This window comes from Phytophthora infestans, genomic scaffold (genome assembly GCF_000142945.1).
Source record: "Phytophthora infestans T30-4 supercont1.30 genomic scaffold, whole genome shotgun sequence".
NCBI lineage: Eukaryota > Oomycota > Peronosporomycetes > Peronosporales > Peronosporaceae > Phytophthora > Phytophthora infestans.
The window spans coordinates 341351-359771 of NW_003303729.1; the positions used below are offsets into that span (position 1 = coordinate 341351).

The window sequence follows — 18421 nt, forward strand, 5'->3', positions numbered from 1 at the left end:
ATTAAACCCAAGCTTTATCTACCTATAAATATACTCAGTTTACATTCTACCTTAATTAGGTCACTTCGCTCTCTTTTGAATAAAGAGGAGACCTGTGAACTGCCGTTTACTGAGAGTTTGTATACTCTCGGAAGAAAACTTCCTCTAGCGCAAGGTGCTGTGTAACCCCGTCACAGTATACGTTGTTGCCAAAGTCAGGCGTGACATCATCGCTATGCTTGTAATCAGCGGAATCACCAACTTCGTGCATCTTCGACTTGATCCAATCACTTGGTGATAAAACTCGTGAATCCCCCAACTTGGGCTGATCGTATTTATCGACAGATTTCATGTGCTGAACACAATGCTCACTATAAATTTCTTCAATAGACTTGGTCATCGTTGGTTCAGCAACTGCATGTTCAGCAATCACTGGTTCAGCAACTACAGGTTCAGCAACTGCTGGGCTGAAACTTTGCGTGGTGTCGGCACCAATCGCCTTTTGGGTCGCACTGTTGGCTCGTCTTGAGGTGGTTTTCTGGGAAGATGTACTTACACATTGTTTTCTATATATTTAATTTAACCGCTCAAGATGAACTCACTATTATTTAGTTCCTATATATTGAGGAATAAATTTGTCAGAAATAAAAAAAATATTTTGAAGTGATCTGATTGGTTAAAATGAGCGGTGTGTTGCGTGAATGAGTGCTGCTGCTAAGTCGAGAACTTTCCGCACGAAGATGGCAGAGGTCGAGTTGGAGTGCGCGGTATACGGCGAAGGGACTGTGTTTCCCGTGAAGATAGCGAGCAATGCGAAAGTGAGCGCGCTGCAGGAGAAGATCGCAAGTACATACAGAGTCTCGAGCAACCGCGTTGAGGTTTACCCAGCGAGGTTGACGCTCTACTTGGCGCGGAAGAAGGGGGAAGCCACGTGGATGAACCACGACCACACGGTGAAAGGCTTCTTGCGAGGTGGCATCAGCACCGAGTATGAAGAGATGCTTTCGTCGTGGATTCTCGACGAAGATTGCTTTGGGAAGAACTTTCAGCCTGGTCGCAAGGAGATTCACGTGCTGGTGGAACTGCCACAATTGTCGGAAGCTGAGCTGCCTCGAGATCGTCAACTTGTTGTGGGCGACGTTCATATCCCAATCACGCAAAGTATGTCGTTGAATCCGCCAGCACTGGTCGCATTTAGGAAAGCATTTCTGAACGACAGTACCGACGTGAAGGCTGACGCATTGGTCGAGTTACCCCGAGACACGTATCTTCTTGGTGATTCGACACTCGGCTCTCGTACCTACATTCGTCATTGCTACCCTGCGCTATGGGAACTTTGTCTCGAGAGGATCCACGATGAAAAGACGAACACACCGCATCTCGTGATCCTCGGCAACCCGGGAATCGGCAAGACGTTTTTCGGCTATGTGATCGTGCTTCATCTTGTCCGTACTAATGAAACGGTGGTATATGAGAGTGGTGGCCTCAAGAAGCGCTTTTTATTTGCTCACAATGTGGTGGCTCAAGGATCTCAGGAAGATTTTGTGCACATTCTCGACCAGCCGACTACATACTACATCGTGGATGCCGTCAAGCCTGCGTATTACCCAGCGAAGACGATTCTTTTGACGTCGCCGCGCCGCTCCATCTGGTACGAGTTCAACAAGACCAATTGCCAGTCCTGCTACATGCCAGTGTGGTCTTTGAAGGAGATTCTACAATGTCGTAAGCTGATGTACTCGGATACACCTGTGGACGTCGTGCAGAAGTGCTTTCGTCGATGGGGTGGTATTGCTCGCTATGTCTTGCGATTTTCACAAGTTGGTGATCAGCAGGTATTGCTTGAAAAAGCAATGAACATTGTTAATCTCGACTGGTTGGTGAACGCCTGTAGTCAACTTGATGCGAACGAGGCTCAAGTGTCGCATCGATTGCTGCACTATCGCGTCAGCAAAGCTTTTGACAGCGAGTACTTCGTTTTTGCATCGCAATATGTTCAGCAAGAAATGTACAATCGTCTGCTCAAGAAGGATAAGCGGAAGCTGCTAGAGTTCATTGCTGCCTCGGATGGATTTGGTGCTCTTGCTGTGCTTCGTGGCCACTTGTTCGAAGGGCATGTGCATTCGGTACTGCCGCGAGGTGGAACGTTTAAAGTTCGACGTTTGGTCGAAAACAACGAGGCGTACGATTGATGACCCTATGGGAGATGAATGGGACGGCGATGACGAGGATGGTGATGATGGCATGAATGAAGATGATGCCGTTGCGATGGAAGAATCCAATGCTGTGGCGTTGGTCGACGGTGGCGCCGCACCTGTCATTTCTTTTCAGAGATTCGAGAAAGTTGTCGTTTTCAATGATGACAGTGAAATTGAAGCTGCTACTAATACGAGTTACCTACAGCCAGCGGTGAAGAATTACCAGTCGGTCGATGCGATTATCAAGCCGGATATTTTGCTCCAGGTGACAGGTGCACACAAACACCCCTGCAAGCAAAAAGGTCTCCACGATGTGTTGGAGCTTCTGGGAAATCCTGCAGCACCGCGGCTGTACTTCGTGCTTCCGCCTGACAGATTCACCGATTTCAAATATCAAAAGTATCTGGACTCAAAACGCAAGAGGATGATGGCGCCAAGCTATGAGAACGTGTGCAAGATACAGCAGTTTGCGATGGAAGTCAAACTTGAATCGGAGTAGGTGTGCAGTTCCGAGGTTCCAAAACCGCGTTCCGAACCGGTTCCAAAATGATGCCGTACTTCTTTGGTCCAGAAAAGAATTAACAATGAGGTTTTTCTTTAAAAAGCCTCGCATGTTTGATTGGTCAATGTCCACTCTGAGATGGGTTCGATTGGTTAAAATGAGCTCATATGAGGATTTGTATGCACGCGGATCGAGAGGAATTGACACAAAAATGGATTGAATTGCTTTTAGTGATATACCACTAGATTAAGCTTTATTTGCTTTTTTCTAGTATATTTTAAAGTTTAATTCTGAGGTGTGTTGAGTTGTTTTCCTTTTGGATTATTTTTGACGTCGAAGCGAAAAAAAAACTCTACCCTCCATAAAGTGATAGTTCAAATGGTCAAATTTGGCGGGAAATTTGATCATTAAAAAATCGTGCTGATGCTGCGTAAGTAGATAGAGCTTTCAAACTAGCTCAAACACGCTTCCGTTGAAGCTGTACGACCAAAGTTATCGCCGATTTAAAGAACTGGTAATTCTTTTTCGGATTAGACAAGTACTTGCTAGAGCTGCTGTGGTGCTTCAATTCTATAGTGAATTGCAATTATATGTGTTAATTGTGAGAACCCTGTTTCCAAAATTTTCGGAACCAAATTTTAATAACTAGAAGGGCTGTGGTTACATTGACATCTTCCGTTGGTGCTCGGGCTCCGAGTTCTTATACTTTTATATATAAACATATAAAATTTATAGAGAGAGGGGGTAAGGGGTAGTATAGAAAGAACATATAGAGAGACAGTCCTGCGTTTTTTTTGTGGAACTTGGGAACTCGGTCGGTGTATGAAATCTACCATGATCATAATAGTTAATGTTACGTCGGTTCGGTGACATGGAACCGGTTCAGGTCATGTTTAGGAACTTTACGCACTTCTCAATATTAATAGCTACAATCACTCTGGTAATCCCTCGTTTAAAGTGCCGATCGGGGACAATGTACGAGAATTCACATTAGAATTGCGCGAACTCGCGCGTTCTTTCTCCGGGCGTACGCTAGTGGACGGACTGCATTGATTATGTTACATCGTCCGCTCAACCTGTCCATAAAATGGCATCTAGAGTACCCCTAGCCGCCCTTAGATACAGCGATGATGTACCATGTAGTACAGTATTAATACGCCACTTCACGCAAGAATCGAAGCTCTGAAGACACTCAAGGACCATTATCGGAAGTGGACGGAGGCTGTCGCCGCCTCGTCCCCGTCCTGTCCCTCACCACGTCCCTCTGATATCCGAATTATCGGAAGTCGTCACTTACAATAACAGCCGTTATCCCAGCGAACGCTCCATCAATCACAATGCATAAAAGAAAAGAGTGGTGCAGCACCAATATCGAAGAATAGAATAACAAAGGCAGCCAGCAGCAAGAGCCTTTTGCCCCGAGGCCATGAAGCAAGATAGGGTCGCAAGCTGCGGCCCGCATCACAAGAGAGGCGACGCCCGGACTGTTTTGCCGTATGAGGGAGGCGATGCTTGGATAGTGTACGCTGTGCTGTCGTGTGAGGGAGGTGCTGACCCGTAGATGGTATTGAAAGGAGGATTCTGGGTTTGAGTGAGCGTTGTGCTGAACATGGTGGTGCGTGTATGGGACATGCGCAGAATGACGCGTGAATGCTAGGTGGAGTGCAGTGTTTTGATATGCTAAGCTATTGTCCGAGTGTGGTGATACCTGTACAAGGATAAGAATAAGCGCTAGAGCGTATGAAGAAGCTACATGAGGAAGAAACTCCGGAGGGAACGACACGGTAAGCCTACGGCAAGATTAAAACGAGGGAAACAAAGATGAATGGGCAGATGACTCGCTAGTGGAAAGGTAATGCATGCGTAAAAACCTAGTGAAGAAATATCTAATACGAAACACTCACTTGTGACTGCGATGTATTTAGTCTTATGTAGTTTACAGTCTCCAATTGAAGCTCTCACTCAGTGCGTTGAGGGTATGTTGTGACTGTTTGCGCTGAGCCAGACTGCTTCATCTTCATAAACTTTCTATTCCTGTGCGGTCCGATTAACTCGAATAATAATTCTTTTGCGCCTGAAGTAGAATCGTTTTTCGGCTGGATTATTACGCCAATTGGATCCATGTAGCTTCTTCAATTCGCGTACAGCAGGACCACCATTAATTCCCGTCGTCCACTCCTGCCATACTAGATGAACCGTTTTGAGAGATCTCGTGAGCTTGTACGTCGTGGGTAGCTGCGCAGCTGGAGCCGAGGTTGCAGTAGTTGGTGTGTTCAAGTCCAAGGTCAAACGTACGGTGGCGGCACCAGAGGTAAGCTGTGAAATCGTATTCTTAATGTGATTACCGACTTCGCTAAGTTTGTTATCAATGTGTGCCAGTGTTTGTTCTTGCTGCTGTCTTAGATGCCGCATTAAATCTGGGATAACGTCATTCAAATGATCCGCTTGCGGTGATTTCTCCGTGAGCATTTTGGTTTTCAGCTCAGCTGCGAATGGGTTAAACTCGCTGCAGCTAAATGGAGAAGGTGAGCCCATAGTTTATGGGTCGGGTGAAGGTCACGCAGCAGATCCGCGTCCTGTACGACAACTATACGAACGTACAGTAGTAACTCCAAGAAGCCCCCGGTTGCTACGTTGGGTGCTGACTGTTGTTTGTATGACGCATATAGTCATCGACAAAGGGAAAGACGCCACGCTGAAGCTGCTCAGGAGGAAGAAGAGCTGTTCGCTCTAAGAAAAACGACCGTTTGTCAGGGGGGAAATCCTGCTAGAGACCGCATCGCTTCTCGTGGCAAAGCGCTCAGGTAACAGCCGTCCATTGCGGATGCATTTCACCTTCCTAACCGACGAATTTGTGAATCTGTAGCACCTGCTAATTCGGCCATCCTTGCTCCTGAACCCCGTGCCGCATGTGTCTTAGCCTTCGTATGCATGCCTAATGCTGTGAACGCCTTTATAGTGGCGTCGTAATGCGATCGGTATTTTATTGATTTTGTTGGATTCTTGTTTGACTTTAGAAGTTTGTTGTCGTACCAGTCTTCAGGGGCCAGAAAGTTAGGTAGCACTTCCATTTGCACACACCAGCGATAAAACAGATACAGAGTGAGTGCCCCAACTGGGCAAACTTCAACATTGATGTGCCTAATACACGAACCAAACTCACGACGGCCGAACTGATTTATTTCCCCCTGCTCCATTATCATGACTAGTGCCCGGCAATCTGTAAATCCTTCGTGTTCCAGAATCACACTAAAAAGGTCAGGTAACTCCAAATTACGGGAAAGACTCGCCTCTTAAGAGACATGCGTGGCACAGGAAATGACTCATCCGATTCCGTAGATCAGCACCCCATATAATAACGAGAAATTGCAACCAGATCGGCTGTGGTGCAGTACCCATCCAGGAGAGATCCGCAAGCCTCGGTTAGCATATTAGCTTTTTTTCCGTGTTTTTCTCGCTTCAGCGTTGAACCTAGTGCTTTAATCCAGCTGTTGCGTGGATGAGGGAGTGAATTCACACCTCTAGTCTGCTGATCGCTGTACAAATCTGACATAGCGCTCACGTACATCTCTACAGTAGCAACTCCAATCTTTCGCTGTCAATTTTTGACACGAACTTCGCAATCTACCACTTCTTCACGTAGAAAAAGATGTAGCTTCGATGCCGAAACTTGGTAGCGTGTAGTTTCATGAAATTTCTTGCGGTCACACCATGCCTTGAGCCTCGCGCTGTTTTGGCTCGTACGCTCGAACTGTATTTGCAGGGCGGGATTTACGACACCGGTCCAGCGTTGCGTGGGCACTCTCTTCGAGCTCCACCTGAAGCGATGGTGGCTCCGTAGCACCTCTACACCTAGATCCAGAAATGGAACTATTGCCTCTGTACCAGAAAAATATCTACCTTCAAAGCTGTAGTAGATACTTTTTATGGCATTTGGAAGGTTTTGACTATTCACGCTGAAACGTTTTTACTGAGGGACGCCGTCCTCCATACTTAGAGCATGTGAGTAAGAAGACACCTAGCCCTAGAAAGATAATCATTCATTACCGTACTGTACATCATCGCTGTCTTTAAGGGCGGCTAGGGGTACTCTAGATGCCATTTTATGCACAGGCTGAGCGGACGATGTAACATAATCAATGCAGTCCGTCCACTAGTGTACGCTCAGAGAAAGAACGCGCGAGTTAGCGTAATCCTCATGTGAATTCTCGTACATTGTCCCCGATCGGCACTTTAAACGAGAGATTACCAGAGTGATTGTAGCTATTAATATTGAGTAGTGCGTAAAGTTCCTAAACATGACCTGAACCGGTTCCATGTCACCGAACCGACGTAACATTAACTATTATGATCATGGTAGATTTCATACACCGACCGAGTTCCCAAGTTCCACAAAAAAAACGCAGGACTGTCTCTCTATATGTTCTTTCTATACTACCCCTTACCCCCTCTCTCTATAAATTTTATATGTTTATATATAAAAGTATAAGACATCGGAGCCCGAGCACCAACGAAAAATGTCAATGTAACCACAGTCCTAATAGTTATTAAATTTTGGTTCCGAAAATTTTGGAACCAGGGTTTCCTACAATTAACACATATAACTGCAATTCACTATATAATTGAAGCACCACAGCAGCTCTAGTAAGTACGGCATCATTTTGGAACCGGTTCGGAACGCGGTTTTGGAACCTCGGAACTCAACAAAAACCTCCACTGAGGTTATTTTGAAATTGTTCTCAGTCAAGCAGAAGCATGAAGGAAGCGCGCCAGGTAAGCGACGATCGCGTAGCGACGCCCGACTTAATTAATTTTAATTCTGAAAATATATCGATCAATATATAGAAACTATAAAATTGGAAATCCAGTTTGAGAAATAAAATGATTGGCCGGGTCTACAGAATCATCCTTATTGAGAATGACCTATGCTATATTGGCTCTACTATCAACAATTTGTCATGGAGGACACAAAAATAATTTTCGAAGCTGGGTCGAAGGCAAGCATACACAGATGTCAATCTTTCCATACTTCAAAAGCCACGGCATCAAAATTCAAGATCACTCTCGTGAAGAAGTATGAGGTTGTAGACAAACAGCATCTTCAAGCATATGAACAACTTTACAAGGCAAATTTAGAAAAACAGCAGTAAATAAAAACAATGCGTTTGCGATAGATCAGCTGCGAAAAAAAGAGTATCGAAAAGATAACAAAGAGAAATTCAAGGCCTACAATAAAGAATACTATAGGGCAAATAAGCAACGATGGGATGCAATAACTAAAGCCCGACAAGCAGCTCGATCCAATTGTGAATGTGGTGGCAAATATTCTGCTGCAAATCACCATGTTCATGTTCGATCGAAGAAGCACAAGCGGTGGCTAGAAGAACAGAGTGCTTAGACTATGATATTTTGTTTTACTTTCTCCAGGTACATATAAACAGTCATGAATCACTCGCGTCAATCTTATCATAAAGATACCAGAAGTAATCGTCAGAAACGACGTGATGCCAATCACCAGCAAATGATACGAAATTTTGCTAATGCACGATGCGTGAAGGAGGAGCAACAACAACGAATTGAGGATCCAATTGCATATATTTTCAATGCTTAAGATAGATTTTTTGTAACCCTGGCAATTTGTTTTAGAGATATAGATAATAACAATGTGTTGATAACCATGGAGACCGATACGCGCTAAGCGTCACTCATAGAAGCGATACATGAACAACATGAAGATAATAACATCGTTTCTACATTATCTTAAATATATTTCAGATAAATATACCTAGAAAGTGGACATTCAATACGTTGATACAGCTGATGAGGAGCCGGTCGTTATTGATGATAATGATGACAAAGTTTACACTCCAACAATCGCACCAATCAACGTGAAGCCATTTACATTCGACACTGATAAGGTGAAGTCTGATGCGAACATTCGAGAGAAGACCTTGAGTTTGGTGATGGCGAATATGAACCAGTCTTCGAAGTGAGGTATTATTTTTACAAGACCTGCAGGCGCTTCAATTCACTTTTGAAGTTTCCAATCTATTAATCTTATCGGTGCTATCGCTCATAGCTGTAATCGCTCTGTCACGATACACGATATAAGTTCCGCGTTTCATAGCGCAAGGGCAAAAAAATACGATGCGTTGCTCAGCGATGGCAGAGTCGTGTCGTTTGGAGCAATCAAGTCTAATGGTGAGCCCTATCAGCAATATCAAGATCGCACAAATTTAAAAGCATACCGTGACTATGATCACAAAGATACAAAGCGAAGAGAGCGATACTATAAGCGACATGGTCCGATTGATGATCAACATCCTTACACTCCCGATTGGTTCTCGAAAAACTATTTATGGTAGCGATCATGCAGCAATATCTGTATATACAGACTAAATATTCTAGAATATACAATCTAGCCATACAAGACTATATTGACAATTATAGATATGAAGTATACAGCCGCTTGATCGCTTGATCGCTGGATTTAAGGGTTTTGACTTTGTCGGAGAGCCCACGCGCATTGAAAAGATGATTGAATCTCAACAAGAGCGAATTCAAAAATCTCAAAATCAACTCAATCTCATCAATCGCGAGTTTCTGCCTATTGATATTGAGAGCCTAACTCTTGCATAGTTTATATTACAGATGTCATTATCCGAGCTGCTTGAATAGTTTGTAGAACTCGTCTTCTTTTCCATGCTGCAAATAGTAGAGCCATAAGATACAGAAGCCATCACAGTGCCCGAAGCGGGGGTCTTGGATATCAATTTCCATTTCTTATCACGGAAGAGCGTTTCAGCTGGAGCTGGTTCGACGAAGTGCTCGAAAGCAGAGATATCACTTGCGGTGGACATTGTATAGTACGAGATTGCTTTATATTGGGCAAGATATAGATCTTCAGCAAAAACATAATATGAGCGAAAAGAAAATTATTAAATTATCTCGAACAACAGATGATCAACTAATGAAACTCGCTACTTCGCTTGGGGTAAAGGTAGATCAAATCGATTTCAAGCGAAATCTTGGTAGAAGCAAAGATTATGCAATAATCAACATGGGCAATCCAACTATCGGAGACACACATTGGCTGGCAGTCTCAAACAAAGACAAGCGCTACTTCGATCCTCTTGGTCTTCCAGACACGCGTTATTCCCAAAGACTATTCTTATTCAAATTCGACCAGTAGCACTGGTCAGTACGCTGGTCCATTTCAATTCAACCTATCCACGATCTCTTCTCAAGCTGCGTTTGTCAACTGGGAAGAGGCTGTCATTTAGCTTCCAATCAAGCTTCAGATTCTCAATGCTGGCGGATATTCTGTTACCTCGACGGCTGCCTGTACCGTTGATCAGCTTGTTCCTAAGGCAGATGCCTGGCAATTCATTGATTCCGTTCAAGTTGTTGTAGATGGCGTGACCGTTCAGACGAATCATGTTCATGAAAATGTGAATGCTACGTTCAAGGCGCCAACCGAATGGGACTACAGCTCCTACATTAAACGAGGACCAAGGAGCAACTTCGTGCTAGATGAATATCGTCTACCAATTCCCGGAGTCGCCCAAAATCTTGACAACATGGCAACATCCAATTATATTAACGGCACCGTTGGCGAATGGGGTCTTTTTAACACATTTTCGAATGTAGGTGCGTACGAACGATCGCTATTCACCGCGCTTGATCAAAGCAGCGGTAAACTTGCATATGATATCATGGGATCTAATGCCAGTATCCAAGCTGTGTCAAAGCCGCACGTATACGTCGCGCCAGCTGGCGCCGTTGCTGCCCGGTGCTCAATTTTACGTAGCTCATATTTAGCCTGCATTAAGCTCTCTGACTTATCCGACTACTTCAAGAAATGTACAATGCAAAAGAACAAGAAGGGGTTCATGTATATCAAATATAACTGCTCTGCTACGTCAATTACCACTGGTGGATCAGCAGGTACGGTTGCAGCAACGAATATTGCTAGCATCAACAGCAATATGAACTTCGGCAACACTTGCCCAATTCTATGGAATGGTACATCCGCAAATATAACCAACACTGGCGAATCAAGTGGTTTAGCTGTTCCAGGATCAACAAATTTATTAGTCACAGCCGATGTTAGTGGTACTGCAACTTTGGGAAGTGGTATTGCTACATCGCAGACATTCTCTCGTCTACTGGTTCCAACGTATAGCCCAAATCCATCAGCTGACAACGCTCTCATCCAAAAGAAGACGTTTCGTTACTTTGAACGTGTAATCAGCAAGTTTGCAAGTTTACTGTCCAATCCGGTCAGTCATTTTCATGGACGGTGACGAATGGTATTGCCAATCCGAAGAAATTGATTATGCAACCTGTTATTACAAATGTAACTCCTGGATCAAGCTCTTTACCAGATGTGATCAATCCATTCCGTAGTTGCTTTTCAACGATGCCAGCCACGACGAGTCCTTATGCAGCTTTAAAAAATATCCAAGTAACGGTGGGGTAACGTCCCAATTTGGAATAACTCTGTCAACCTCGGCTACGATCTATTCGTACAAGAAATGTCAAAATCTGGCGTTGATGGTGGCCTCAATGATGTCACTAAGGTTGGCTTACTGTCTCAGCATCTATGGGAATCACTGTACCGATTTATTGCTGTTGACATTGGGCCGTCGTCTACCCAGCGACGATGGTGCAAGCAAGTCGACAATTGTTTTCAGGCACGAACAACACGAACTACGCGCTTACGATTATTCTCATAATTCAACGTGAAAGTCGTAGCACTGTAGATACTGCTATGGGCACTGTCTCTCAAGGCGCGGTTCAAAACTAAATGCCAACCCGCTATCAATTAGTATTTTTATTGGCCAAATATAGGATCCAGGCACAAATGAACGGGTTCTTCACTGATAACCAAACTAAGCAAAAAGCGTATGATCGCTACTACAATGCAATGGCCCAAAAGTGATTTTGTCCAAGGCGCGAAGTTGAAAGCAAGGATTCAGCAGCAAGCTTTAGACGGCGCTAGCAGCGATTCTTTGGCAACTCTGTTCCAACAAGGCATGGGCAAATCACGAGATTATGACTATGATCAGATCACTAGTAAGCTCACGAAGAAGGCTCCTCCAGTAGTTAAGGGTGACGAATGAAAGCTCCACGACTCACCAAAAGAAACCAAACCCTCACCAAAAGAAACCAAATCCACATCTTCAAAAACATATAAGTATGTTCCTCAGCAAACTGATACGGACGGGAGCATGAGCGCTCCACCGAGCTTCTCGTACGAGGAAATGATCAATGACGAAAATTTCATGAATCATATGAACAACTTCATTTAAACTAAAAGAAAGAAACACATGGATATGGAAGAAGCTTTTCAAGATCGTATTCAAAATACTTGACGAAAAATAAAGATTATAGAAGCAAGGTATTTATGCATAACCGTAAGACTACTAAAGAAGACATTGACGATAAGGCCAGTAAAATCGCAAAAGCGTTCTTGAAACGTAAACGTGATGCATCTGCTCCAGATGAGACATCTCCTAATCTCCGACAAAAAATAAAATCAAACAGGAAAAAATTGAGCGCAAAATGAGCTCTGCTGATCTTGGTGCTGATAAGAAAGAGATGGTCAAGGAGCGTGTAAAAGCTTATTTTAATAAAGTTGTTGATGATAGCACAACTGTGAAGTGAAACCATCTTCTTAATACTATCAGAACACAATTTAAATCGGTCGTAGATGACAAACATGGTAATAATTATATTGATACGCATGCATCGAAAATGACAGGAAACATACGAAGGCCAACATGAACCAATACAAAAAAATATGGAAAGAGTGGATGAAGGTTGTATTAGACACATAAGTTTCTACTGCCACAATATCACTCTACATCAAGAAACTATCCTCCCGAAGTTGCGAATCGTCTTTAAATACGAATGCGCTTGATGTTTTTTCTTTGCTAGCTGAGAGAAATTTATTTGTCAAGCGCCCTCTCACTCCTCGAAGCACCTTGATCTTTTTTTGCTTCAAAAAAAAATTTATCTCAATCACGCTGGAATCCTTTTCATCTTGGACTGGCAGCATAATCCTTCCATCGATTATCATTACTGAATCAGAGGATATCACAGTTGAGTTGATTGTGGCTGTACCTTCGGGCACTGGCTTTGAGGTTTTGGCTCTCATAGTCTATATAAGTTGGCCCATTCATTACGCTTGTTCAATTTTTTGATCATCATGAAGTTGATGGCTGTGATCTTATTGTAGTCAATGTTCATTTGAGCTCCTTCGATGTCATCATCATTTTCTTTCTTCAAGTTTTCATTTCGAGTAATAGTCAACAGATTCATGTAGCCAAGGCGATTCAAGGCTTAAGCAATGAAGCCAAACCTTGTAATGGTTTCTTCCGATCCAGTGTAGTGTTACGTGAATACATCTGCCTTGAAGGAGTATTCACAGTAGGATTCGTCAAGTTGTTTGATGTTTTCTTTAGCTCGTCTATACATGGCACTAACGGAAACTGTTACTGGGCCCAGCTGACTGAATGTTGATGCAGTTGATGTTGTTTGAGAGTATATACTTCCACCAACATTGAATGTGTTCGATACTGTTCCTGAAAACATGCAGCGTTGCAGAAGGTGAAACCAGTTCTTATGCCTACTCTCCCGGTAGAACTTATTGTAATCGTCTCGTATTCCCAGTCATCATCGCGAAAATCATTTACTGTTGTGTATTCAAAATATGCCGTTTTGGTTGAAGTCGCATTTGTTGCATTGCTCAGGTGCAATCGAAAAAACCAATGGGCGTTGCATTTGATAATTCCATGAAAATGAGCATATCGAAGTTTGCAGATCCATCGTTTAATGCGTTAGATGCCTTTATGTAGATATTGCCAGAATTCAGTAAAACTGGCGCTGTTCCAAATGAACTGGTGTATGGCGTATTCAAATCGAATATCATCTTATTAACAGTGTCGGAAACAAGGTAGAGACATCCAGCCGCTGGTGTAGGGAATGAACCAGCAGGTATTATACAAAAGGCATCCGCTGAAGTTGCAAGAGTATATGAATGAGAAATCCACTTTTATAAGGCTGACTATTGCCAACATTGAAGCAGAATCTATGCGTCTGAGACGTAAAACCAACCCGATAGTTTATCATTCCAGTTGATATTAAATAAGTCAGCGCTTGTAGCTGAAACACCACCTACTTGTGCAGTGAGATCAATTGCAGATACTAGATTTAGAATGGGATATGTTCTATTGGTGCTGGCGGATCCATCAATTTGCGTACCAATGATCAGTGGACTGGAATCATCTACACGATAGACCTGAATACTATCTCTCAAGCTCGTGCTCGCAATGTGTTTGATCTGGTTTGTGGTAGCGCTGCCCGATCCGAACTGAATCACTGAGTTTGCATTGGTAACCATAGCTTTGCTCGCTGCGACAGAACCCGGAGTGATACCACTCAGATACGTTCCATACCCCGTTACTCCATTCAAATATGTTGCCGATGCTGTGATAAGTGTTCTGTTCATGTAAAAGCTGGTGGGGTTAAAAGACCCGCTCACATCAAGTTGATAACCTGGAGAAGTTGTATTGATACCGACATTACCTCCACTTTTAATCGAGAGCCTTCTCGTATTATTAGCATCCAGGTATAGATCGCTTGCAGTACCTGATCGAATATCGCATGCGCCACCAGCACTTGCGATACCGATGGTGAGCGTGCTTACAGCTGCTGAGTTAGTAAATAAAGCAACATTGCCTCCAGCACTCTGTGTGTGAGTGATACCTGAACCCGACAGATTCCAACTAGATAATGTACCAACGCTCGTTATGTTTGGTTGAGCTGGAGTAAGCAAAGTTCCAGTCAATGATGTTGCGCTGAGAGAATTTATTCCAGCGATATTTAGGCTACTGTCAACAACCAAAGCTTTGTTTGCGGAAGCTATCCCCGCAGTGATACCGGTGATAGATGTTATATCAGCCGAAAAGCAACTGCAACTCCATTGATGTTAATTGTGGAAGCGTTTATAGATCCATCTACTTCTAACTTATACGTTCCAGATGGTGCTACGGTTCCAATTCTCACGTTCTGGCTAACGTCCATCCACATTGCAATTGCATTGCCTGAAAAGATACGAAAACTATGTTGCGAGATTGCTCCGAACCTAGGCGCGATGTTTGACACTTCGAGCACACAGTTCATTGGCGTAGTAAGACTGTTTGTCCAACGCGCATAACTTGCAAATGAAGTTGTGTTGTTGGTGATCGTTGTTTGCAATCCAGTTGTGAGAGTTCCAAGCAATGTAATATTATGTTGAGCTGCTGTGCTAAGCGTTCCAGTCAACGTAAATGCTGTCAATCATCCAAACACATTCAGAGATGACAATGTTCCAATCGACGTGGTATTCGGTTGCGCTGCCGTCAGTAGAGTTCCAGTAAAATTTACTGCCGTCAAATTACGAAATGAGCTGATATCTTTATTCGCATCGACCATAAATACTTTGATGCTGTAACCGTTCCAGCTGTGACTCCTGACAGTGAACTGAGATCAACAGCAGCTCGTGCAATCGTCAGCGATCCACAGTTGAGATTACCTGCTACAGCCAATGAACTGAAGACTCCAGTCCCATCGCGTTTCTGGTATCTCTTGGCAGGGTCAAGTAATCATTTGATCCAAGGAAGAAAGAACTATTGAAGACTGGACTATTGGTTGTTGAGGGAAGAGAAGACATGTTATTTACTTGTATATACAATCACAGAAATATGATTAACTTCTATGAAACGATAGATAAAAAAGCTCCAGAAACATCCAAAGAATGACCATTTTGAATTACCTTTCAGGCTCTGCGTAGCGATTCCATCGGGCAGTGGCAAATCCAACACCGTCCTCTGTATCATCGCTCAGCTTAGCAAATGCTTTACAAAGATCGTCATCTGCACGAAAACGAATGAGACGCTCTACGATCATCTCAAGGATACCATCGATGACGTCGATTTTTTTGAAAATGGAGTAGTTCCAGCAATGAGCGATTATGACATTGAGACAAGCAAACTCGTTATATTTGATAATTTGGTGCTCGAACCAAAGAAGACTCAAGCTCAAATCGGTCAATACTTCATCAGAGGCCAAAAACAAGGATGGAGTATGATCTACATTAGTCAGAGCTACTTTGGTATTCCACAGACGATTCGCATCAACAGCCAATATATGGTTCTCAGCCGTAATTTGACCCAACGAGATCTTGCAATTATTTGCCGCGACTTTCCAAGTGATATGCCAGTCAAAGAATTTATTGATCTCTAGAAGCGAGTAACATCTGAGAAGATGAGCACTATGTTAATGGACATCATCGAAAGCAAGATCTATCGCAATGTCATCGAGTATATCTGCGAAAGGTAATCACATCGTCGAGTCATATTTTTTTGTCTCATTGGCAAACGAATACACACGTTAGGATCGATAATCTGCAACGGACGCATGTCTTGATCATAGAAGCTCAACGTGATCTCGTTTTTGGTTCCTTGCATCGGACAATATGCAATACCTTGACCTTGTGACGTGGTAAAAAGTCCGCCGAATCCTACTTCAGCGCTTGTGGAGGTGTGGGGAACTAAATTGTTGCTTGCAATTGGGTTATAAAGATTAGACAGCTCTAGAATTACAGCAGCGACAGGAGGCGTGACGTTGTTATTGATGGCGTAAACGGTCGTAGTTTGAGCAGCAGGATATACACCATTGGATAGCCCAACGTTAGCTCCAAATCCAGAGTTATCAATCTGAAGTTGAGGAGTGTATGCAGTGATGCAGCTGGCATTGTTGGGAGGCCGCTTGCTGCTGTGTATCCAGTGACATTCTTTACAGGCAGCATCGTGAGCTGAATCGCATACGCGGATGGATTCTCAGCACACGAGATGAAGTAGTAGTATTCACCGGTCGTGTTGTTGCCAGATTTAAGTTGTTTTGAATACTCCATTGCTGCAGGTAGTTGTTGATATCACTTGCTGAGTATGTACCATCTGGCAAGGTGATTGAGCACGTAGTTGTTGTTGCTGCTGTTGGCCAAATGATTTTGAATTAAGTTGTTTTGGCGTTGAGCAGTGATAGCCTTCCAGCTGTAATAAATTGAGATCGAGCCAAGTGCGCATTCAAACTGACTGAAATCAATCGGTTGACTGAATCGATATCGGAAGTGATGCTGGGCAACTTGATTGTTGACGTTCAACAAAACTGGAAATGACATTTTGATTTGCTTATAAATACACAAGTGAAGAAAATGCATCGACGTAAAAGAATTCGCAGGCAGATGATGCCACAACCAATGGATATTGACGGTGATGGTGTCACCTGCGGAACTGTCAATCCGCTTGGACCCTCCAAGACAAACCATGGCTCCACAAACATTGAGACTCTGACGAAGCAACCGGAGAAGGTCAATGTTAGCCAACTCGCCAAGGAGCAAAAAAAGGCAAAGATGCCCAAATACATTGATACGAGTAAATTACTCACCTTCAAGCGTGAATCTAAGAGAGCTTCATCATCCGCTTGAATTGGGCATAATAATTTGTTGAAAATACTCCTTTCTCATACAGCTTGTCAAGAAGTTGCTTCATTTCCTTTTTAATGCTTGGATTATCATCTCCAATAGCTGTAGCTCCTTGTAGCATTTTTAAGCGGTTTACTACCCCATCCAGCTGCTCATTGTACGCCGAATTAAATTCTCGTAACTTGATATGACATTTGCTCAAGCAATATCTCATAAAGTCTTGCTCAGGCCCGTCGAGAAGTCTGAAGAAATGCTTGTCGAAGCTCTTCTCATCCTCAATCAGGTGCCATAAATCAACGAACGCATGAGAGACGAGCATAGTCTTCCGATTTACAAGTGTTTTTCCGCTGCGTAGACGCGCGTGCAATCCATTGAAATTCATAACATGTGGACCCCGTTTGGACGTCATTTGGATGTGATTTGCTTTTTATATTGGGTGTATTCATATTACTTCTCGATTTCAGTTTCAAGTGATTTATCACTGCCTGTTGGAGTGAAATCTCCATGAAATATGCGTTCCCTACGTGCTTTAGAGTGTGTTTGTGGCTTAGCAGGTGATGCAGGTTGAGGCGCTAGCTCATATGAGAAGTCGGGAGCTTCCTCGCTAACCTCTGATGCTGTGGATCTGTTTGCAATCTTGTTGTAGCTAGTATTGGCAGCAAACGTGCTATGGAGTAGCTTAGCGTGAAGGTCATGTGTTTCTCTATTAGTAAGCTTCGCATATGTTGGTGATTGGATCAGATGTGATTCGACAATGTGATGGATCATGCTCATGCTCATTGGCTTTCCATTGTATTTTACGAAGAGCTTTGAGAGAACTGAACTGAATCCATTATTACTGTCATATTCGCCTGGACTATTGTTGTAAACACGCCAAAGTGGCTTTGCTGGTGTTTGCCCGAGAGAGCCTGAAAGTAAATGAAGAAAGTTAGCAATAAGATTGATCGTTATTCCATCGAGATCAATAATTTGCGCACCCATGAGGCGAACGTTCTTAAAATTATTCAAGTAGAGCTTCGTTCCTTGGAGGTAGTTACCACCATCAACTTTCTTCAGATAGACTGAGGGCCATACGAGACGCAGAGGATAATTGACATTGAGATATAGTGTGACATAGTCAAAAAAAGGCGTAGATATGCAATTCGTTTCGCTTTGGTAAGTTTGCTTAGCTCATGGTTAGATAGATACATTTCACCATATGTATCCATGATA

The 18421-nt window shown here is 43.3% G+C and overlaps 3 protein-coding genes across 3 annotated transcripts; all 3 read left to right on the forward strand.

The window, feature by feature from the left end:
• Positions 1 to 719: 719 nt before the first annotated feature.
• Positions 720 to 2171, forward strand: PITG_23004 (crinkler (CRN) family protein, putative; the record flags this gene model as incomplete). The annotated part of the gene is made up of 1 exon (XM_002899361.1): positions 720 to 2171. One exon carries the CDS (start codon positions 720 to 722, stop codon positions 2169 to 2171), a length of 1452 nt encoding a protein of 483 aa, XP_002899407.1.
• PITG_23005 (uncharacterized protein) lies at positions 2047 to 2676 on the forward strand (the record flags this gene model as incomplete). Its single annotated transcript, XM_002899362.1, has 1 exon — positions 2047 to 2676. One exon carries the CDS (start codon positions 2047 to 2049, stop codon positions 2674 to 2676), a length of 630 nt encoding a protein of 209 aa, XP_002899408.1.
• Positions 2677 to 4419: 1743 nt separating this feature from the next.
• On the forward strand, positions 4420 to 6322 carry PITG_13707 (uncharacterized protein; the record flags this gene model as incomplete). Its single annotated transcript, XM_002899363.1, has 6 exons — positions 4420 to 4463; positions 4615 to 4655; positions 4923 to 4990; positions 5217 to 5276; positions 5889 to 5941; positions 6256 to 6322. The coding sequence occupies 6 exons, from the start codon at positions 4420 to 4422 to the stop codon at positions 6320 to 6322; spliced, it is 333 nt and encodes a 110-aa protein (XP_002899409.1).
• Between the last annotated feature and the right edge of the window lie 12099 nt (positions 6323 to 18421).